Below are 7,856 nucleotides of genomic sequence, written 5' to 3'. Positions count from 1 at the left end.
ATGGAACCCATCTTGCACAAATGCATAGTTACATCCTTAAACATTTCTCCCTTCCCACAAGCGTGCATTTGTAACCTTTATAATCTCATTTAGGGCCCTACGAGAGTGGGGATCATAGGCCCTTCCTTGACACCGGTATATTCCAGTTACGTTGTACTTGTGTGGTATTGTATTGGCTCCTCTTACAACTATGGCAATAGTTATAATAGTTACGACCTTCTCCATCATGTCTATAATTTCTATAGGTCCATTTATTCACTGTTGCAGGTGAGCTTCAACCTCAGCTCATTGTCACTTGGTGTCACTTTCCAGACTCCCTCAGGGACTTTCTTCACTCGGGAGTGATGGATCCAGGCCTTCTGTTCTTTGATCTTGATTGCAGTAAAGGTAGTGAGGAGCACCTGGTAGGGTCCTTCCCACTGTGGTTCCAGGCTTTTTTCTGCAAAAGACTTAACATATACATAATCCCCAGGTTGTGCATCATGTACTGGCCCATCTAATTCTCTGGTTTGAGCTCCAGCCACATATTTTTCAATTTCCCTTAATTGTTTGTTCAGGGCTACCATATATCTATGTAGGGTTTCTTCCCCTACTTGTGTTGGTGTGATTCCTTCTTGAACTGCATATGGTCTCCCATATAATATTTCAAAGGGGCTCAACTTTTCTTTTGTTCATGGTTTTGTCTGAATTCACAATAATGCTAATGGGAGAGCTTGGGGCCAAGGTAGGTTTGCCTCTTGTCCCAACCTTACAATTTGTTGTTTAATCAAATGACTCATCTTTTCCACTTGGCCACTCGATTGAGTATGATATGGGGTATGTAGCTCCCAATCTATCTGTAGGTGATGGCTAGTTTGTTGCACAATTTTGGAGATAAAATGCGGTCCTCTATCTGAGGATATGGTGGCTGGAACTCCAAACCTCGTTATTATTTCTTGCAACAATGCTTTGGTTACCTTTCGTTTAATAAGGCTTATTTCCAGCTAAAATCTTGGCTCCTCTAAAATCTCTAAATTCCTTAAAGTTTACATTTCACCTGAGGTCTTAGAAACAAACCCCTCTGTTAGGCCCAACCTTAATTTCAGTCTAATATGCCTCATCCTATTTCATGGGATAGAAATATTTATGTTTAAGAAAAACATTGACATCTTTCATTTCAAAATTATTTTTCCAGGTGTGTGTGGTTTTGACTGCGTAATGGGCTTGTGTGTAATAAATACACACAAACACATATATTATATATATATGTGTGTGTGTGTGTGTATAATTCATTCTGAAAATATGAGGGTATGAACTGTTTGCATTATACATTTAGTGGGCAGGCATCCAAAACCAGCTCATTACTTCTTAAATCAGTAACAGGTCTTATCTAGAAGGGGCGATAATTCAATGATCTCATGTTTGCAGCAAAAAAGCTCGTGGTTCCTAAACTGTCTTTCTCAATATATATGTGGACAGAGATACTGTGTACTAGGTAACATTTATTGGAATAAGATTTTCTGTATGCTGACCAGAATTATTTGCTATATTATGGTCCCACATTTACTGCATTCACAGTGTCTCTGAGTCATCTGAGCTGTAGTATTATCAGGAGATGTGATTTTGTTCAGCACAGTAAGCCTGGCTAACTGCAGTGAAGCATCTCACCATTGTTTTTATAAACTGGTTCAACCTCAACAGCAGGGGGAGATAAATCTCAATTTTGGACTCCCCTCCCCTGCCTCAGAGGAGACTCTGTGCTAGGCTGTGCAGGCTTGAGAGGATTTGTGTCTGCAGACCCGTGATGCCCACTCCTGTGACATCTGCAACTTTCTCATTGCCAAGCCATTCACAAGGAAAGAGATTTGGCTTTTAGTGTGAAATCAGGTGTTTGCTTTCCAAACACCTGCTCCAATTTTTTTTCCCAGAAAACCAGCAGCCAGGTGGATGGTTATACCTTGTGGATGGACTAGAACCTTCAAGTCACCTGATGGGTGTCACTGAAAATACCAGCCTCTGATGCTCAGCAAAATATTCTGGATTTCTCAGAAGTTAAGAAAAAGTGTTATTCCTCCCAGTCTTCCTTTATTATCATGGATTGTGTGAACAAAAATTTAATAGCCTACAAAATTATGGACATATAGGAAGAAAATGGCTACAGATATTAGAAAAAAATTTTGATTCCAGCTTGTGAGTACTGTGGTCAGAATGATGATTTCAGGGAGGTGCACATACAACTAAAAATCTTAAGGAATTGTAATATCTGAAACGTGAACTGTAAAAACTGCTCACAACTATGGGCAGACAAGCAACCCCAAAATTATTACTATTCAATCACATTTCAATCAATTTAAATTCAGCTCAATCTATTTTTGTATAATTATTACAAAATCCACTCAACTACTATGACCTGTCTACTTGGTCAGCTTCCCTGAAAATTGCCCTCTCTGCCCTCCCATAGTGCTGTTTGTGATCAGAGGAATTATTTTCACATAAAAAATAATTTTAAAGCAGATTTTTAATATTGGATTTGATTACAATTCCTACTTTCCTAGCTTGATCTCACAGATGCTTCATCAGCTGTTGTGTCTGTCCTTCATTTCTCTGCCAAGGCAGAGAAAATCACAACCACAGGAATCCTTTGCACAGCCACACTTGGCAGTTCACCATAGTTTGCTTCAATTCCCCAACAGAAGCAACACCTGGCATAACTAAAATGAACCAATCTGGGACTACTTTCATTTTCCCGCTTGAGCTACACTGAACTCATCTCTCCTGCTTTGAATTTTCAGGTTGCAGTGTGGGATGCATTCCCTCTGGGACAGGTGAGATGTACGCAAGGCAGAAGGCAACAGTGATAACTCCCCTGTACAAACACAGGCAGCTCTCTCTGTACACGTCAGTGAGCAGCCAAGCTGACACCTTACCCATGACAAGGGTGTGTCTTTCTACCCATTGCTTGGAGTATAGTGCTTGCAATAGGAGCTTAAGGACAGTTAGTCTTTGCTGGTCTAAACAGGTTTCATACACACCCTTTCTTACTCTAAAAGGACAAGCACTTTAAATTCTCCCACTGAAACATCAAGGTTATTTGGACAGAGAAAATGTCTTTTCAGCAGCTGTTGCATGACACGCTGTTTTGAGATATTTTGTAGCCCCAGCTTAGAAGATGGGAAAAGGAGCAAAATGGATCTCACTCCAACATATATAGCTTTTCTTAAAAGGTTTATTTATTCATTCCAATGTTTCCTTTTTAAGAAATATAAATAGCATGCCACAGGACCAACAAACATTCATAATGTTTAAGTCCAAATGGTTCATAATGAGCATAGTATTTCCACAAATAAAATTTTAACAATACTCAAAATAAATCTACAGAAAAAAATAGCTTAATCCCACATATACGCTTCAAATGCTGGCACTAGGGCCAGAAAACATTCAGGTCAACACATTGCACAACAATGTCCTATTTATTGTTTTATAACATTTGCAGAGGATCTATGCTATTAAGTGCATTTTTGGCCTGTATTTAGTGCTGCTGACTACTAACAGTGTGAGGAGTCACATTCAACTCTTCTCTTGCTTAATTGCATAATGTGTATTGCTCAGGATGCAATGCACGTGGGCAACCTCCACAGCCCACCATTAGCATACCTAAAAATACATCAACTGTCAGAAAGATATAGCCTTGTCCTCTTTCTCTACTGGTTGTTTATGACATTATCTAGAAATCTAAACTTGGAAGCTTGCATTTTACATTTATATTTTTTCCAAATCTGATGTATTATTGCAGGAGTATTTTCTACTGTAGCATGCCAAGGAGTGCTTTTCTTGTTGTTCTGTATTTCTTTAACCTGTATTTGTTCCTGGCTCTGTCTGGAGCAGAGCTTGTTTTCAGAAATTCCTCAGGAGACTGTTGCAGAAGCCTTTTCTTGCTCATACAACAAGGCTGCTGGTGTCTATACTACACTTCACTGTCGTTGACATGCCAGCAGACACCTTCAGCCCATTTTCATATTTCTTTGACATCCAGGAGTAAAATTCTTCAAAATAAAGTCCACTTTTTTTCCCCCCTCACTACAGCAAATTGATTATTTCTTTAATAGCAGTGGTAGGTTTTTTCCTTAAAAATTTTATTCTCAGCAATACCACCAAAAATGAAGATGGTAAATATAGCTGCCTAACAATGAAGATACAAATGTTGATTGCTGGTTTTTTTTTTTTTTGTTTCTTTTTTTTTTTTTCCCACTAAATGCATTTGCAGTAAACACAAGCTGTGATACTTTTAGCTTGCTTGTAATAATCCATTCATTATTTGTTTATTTGTTTGGATGAGTCAACCTATTTCTAGGACTTTCCTCACATACTCCTAGCATTCATGCCCTGGGAAGTCTGTACTTAAAAAACCTTTTCATATAATTTCATGAATACACTTTTCTGCAGAGATCCTATCTTAAGCATTTTTAATATATAAATAGAAAAACAAATTTTCTATACACCGTTGAATTTTTCCCTATACCACATTTACCTCCTTTTGAAGCTAGATCTGGGGATGGATAGTGCCTTTGAATTTCTAAATCCAATGTTCTGTAAATTAACCTGTCATTTATGATCCCTTTGAATACATCTGGAAAAATGGTCTTCCATCTCTCCATGGAATCCCAAAGGATGTAAACCACATTTATATCTCTAAAAACAAACTGGAAACATAAGTCAGACTCCTTTGAAATCCCAAGTCTTATAAGTTTTCCAGAATAGAATACTGACTGGAAAAAACAAAACAAAACAAAACAAAAAACCAAAAAACCAAAAAAGACCCCTCAAAAAACCCCAAACAAACCAGAAAAAAGAGCTACCTGTGAAGTTATGGTCATATATAAATTCTGATTTAAAAAAGCTTCATTTGGTACTTATAAAATAATGCTACACAGGCATTAATTCTTTTCATCTTCTAAACTGGTATGTTGGCAGAGAAATAAAAAGACAAAACAACCCCTGGCGAGGAATATTTTCTTTCTGGAGAAAGAATTTTTTCTTTCTGGAAGAAATGGAAATGCAAGATACTATTAAGAGTTAAAATAGCCCTTTATTTTGCCCAGAGGCTGCTCCTATTCTTCTTGTATTGCTTTAGTTCCCAGAGTAGGTAAATTGCTTTAATATAGGTTGAAAATCTCTGAGCATGCCAAGCTGCAGATGATCCCCTGTGTCCCAGACAAGTGCTGCACAAACTTACACCATGATATCTTAGTGTCTGTGCCCAAGCCTATGGCAATTGTGTGAAATTGGATAAAGAAAAGTCAGAAAACCAACCTGAACCTGAGCAGTCATTCAATTATCCGCTCACACAGCACACAGATCTTTTCACAGTATATTTTTCATGCTGAGTCTTGAAAAATGCAATAGTTTTTTTAAAGCATGTGTTCATTATCATTGCAGTGGACTGATACAACAAAGGTGTGTAGGAGGGAATGCTTCTAGCAAACAAGGTACCCTTCACCTAATAAGAAGCCACAGTCACGCAAAAAAGATGTTTAAAGTGCTAAAATTGTGTGAAAGTTCAAAAGCTGAACCAAACCCAAAAAACCAAGTCACCAAAAAGACAAACAAATTCAATAAAACCAATTCATACACACACATAACACAAGCAACCACCAGCAACAACAAAATATACAACAGGAAGTGTGGGGAGAAAAATTATTAGATCACTAAAATGTGAATAGGATTCAGGCAGTCTCTACCATAAATCACTAGAAACCAGCAAAGTATGCTGGAGAAATGTCACTAGATGTTTCCCAATTTCCTCTTTCTTCCAAAAGGTGTGCTCATTCTTCGTGTCATAAATAGAATAACAGGCTAGACCTTTTCTCCAACCTACTACAGCATGAGAAAACTAAAAATAGAATGATAAAGGTCACAAACAGCAGTTTGGATCGTAAACTGAGATTATTGTTTAATGAATGAAATCAGTGATAAATGATAATGAATTGTATTAGGGATGTGTAGTCACCCTTGCTCTCACTGGCGTGTGCTGCAAGTCGTAACCTCATCTATCTTAAGGTGGGTTCCTGGTTTTCAGGTGGAGTTTTGGTGTAAAGACTGACATTTAGCTTTGAAGCCACAATTTATACTAGAGACATTTTTCTTCCCCTTACAACTTCAAAGAGGAAAAATGCTTTAAAGTATCTTGTAGACCATAATAGAGGAAAATGAAAACACAATTTTATTTGAAAGTAGATATACTTGGCCACATATATAGCAGATTATTTTCAAAAACAATCCAGAATATATTGTAGTTTTGTTTTCCAAACTTAAATCAGTATTCATGGGCATCTTTGCCTCTGTTATCTATAAAACTTCTTGAATCAGATTAATGAAATAAGACAGAATTTGGAAAGACCACCCAGAGAGAGTATAGCATTTACCCCAGAGTGTTATGTGCTCTGAAAGACACTGCCTGTCTTAGGTTACAATGTAAGATGTACCCAAAAGCACGTATTCTATCCCCATCTTCTCACTGGGACTGAAGGGGTGGTGGGGGGACACAACCCTGCCTCTACCAAGGAATCTATACCATCTGTAGCACCAGTTGTTTATTTAGGAAGAAGAAACGTAACAGAACATATCAACCACTACCATATAGAGACAAAACTGAAATCTGTAAAGTTCAGAGAGAATTTGAGAGGTCCAGTGAGATTTTTAAAGGGATGATAAGGGCAACGTTTAATTCAAATGAAATGGTACCTAGAGACATCACTGACATGTTTAAATGTTTACTAACACCTTCTGAATATGAGATATGGGAAAATAAGTGGAAATTGGCTTTGACAGCAGTTTTACAAGAAATACAACATACACCCAGTGAAGCCTTTGACAGTGATGGCAATCCTATTACAATAAATCATTTCTGTGGTACAAGGAACATACAATGCCCAGAAAAACAAACCAGACTGTTACCTAGATCGGTTTTGGAAAAAATCTGTAATGCTGCAGAAAAGACTTTGTATCAATTACCAGTACCTGAAGCTATAGGCAGCTATATTAACATTAAACAGTTTCCTTCTGAGAGTTTTTTACAGTTTGTGGATCGTTTGAGAACCCAAGTTGAAAAACAGGTACAAGACATTAGAGTACAAACAGAGCTCATTAAAGAAATGGCTCAGAGGAATGCAAATGAGACCTGCCCTAGGATTATTCTCAGTCTTCCTCTCGATCCAGCACCTAGTCTTGCTCAGATGATTGATGCCTGCACCAGGAGAGCAGAGCTGCTCGATACATCTCACAGTCATACAGCACCTGCAGAACTACAGCTTTTTGCCACGGCTGCATCAAGTACAAGGAAGCAACCCAGGTCATCACAACAGCTGCAGCACATCATCTGCCTGTGTTGCAAGAAACCAGGACACTTTGCCAGAAACTGTCCTCAAAACCAGAACCAGAGACAGATCAACAAACAAAAAAACTGAGTACACAGCGCATCCCCACACCCAAAAGAACTACGTGCAAAGACATAAATATAGCAGGACCCACACGGAACAATGCCTCCCTCTTAACAAATAAGGGGGAGGGCGGGAGTCATGGTGGTGGGGGAAAGAAAAATAAAAATGTAAAATGTATAACAAACAAGGTTTGGCAGCCACTAGGCCGACCTCGTCTAGTGACTGCCAAAGAACTTCATTTCAGATCCACTGATTGGAAAGTTATTGTACTGGACCTGTCAAAGAGCTCACAAGACCTGCAGGCGTACGATATGGAACTGGACAGTGAGTATTTTGTTATTGGGAACACAGCATACACACCTCCAGAGACTGAAATAGTTCCCATGACTACAAAGGGAAAAATATCCAGCCTTATGCTGTTGGCATGTTGTTTGCACCCTC

General features: G+C 38.4%; 1 protein-coding gene across 1 annotated transcript; it reads right to left on the bottom strand.

Moving 5' to 3' along the window:
- Positions 1 to 251: 251 nt before the first annotated feature.
- On the bottom strand, positions 252 to 566 carry LOC115493564 (retrovirus-related Pol polyprotein). Its single transcript, XM_030264041.2, has one exon. The coding sequence runs from the start codon at positions 564 to 566 to the stop codon at positions 252 to 254; it is 315 nt and encodes a 104-aa protein (XP_030119901.2).
- Between the last annotated feature and the right edge of the window lie 7,290 nt (positions 567 to 7,856).

This window comes from Taeniopygia guttata, chromosome 2 (assembly GCF_048771995.1).
Source record: "Taeniopygia guttata chromosome 2, bTaeGut7.mat, whole genome shotgun sequence".
Classification (NCBI taxonomy): Eukaryota; Metazoa; Chordata; class Aves; order Passeriformes; family Estrildidae; genus Taeniopygia; species Taeniopygia guttata.
The sequence above is the reverse complement of the archived record's forward strand: the minus strand, read 5'-3'. Positions and strand labels throughout refer to the sequence as shown.

What these genes read in the sequence shown, in the direction of transcription:
- LOC115493564 (XM_030264041.2), bottom strand. Translation starts at nt 566, where the DNA reads ATGGTAGCCCTGAACAAACAATTAAGGGAAATTGAAAAATATGTGGCT.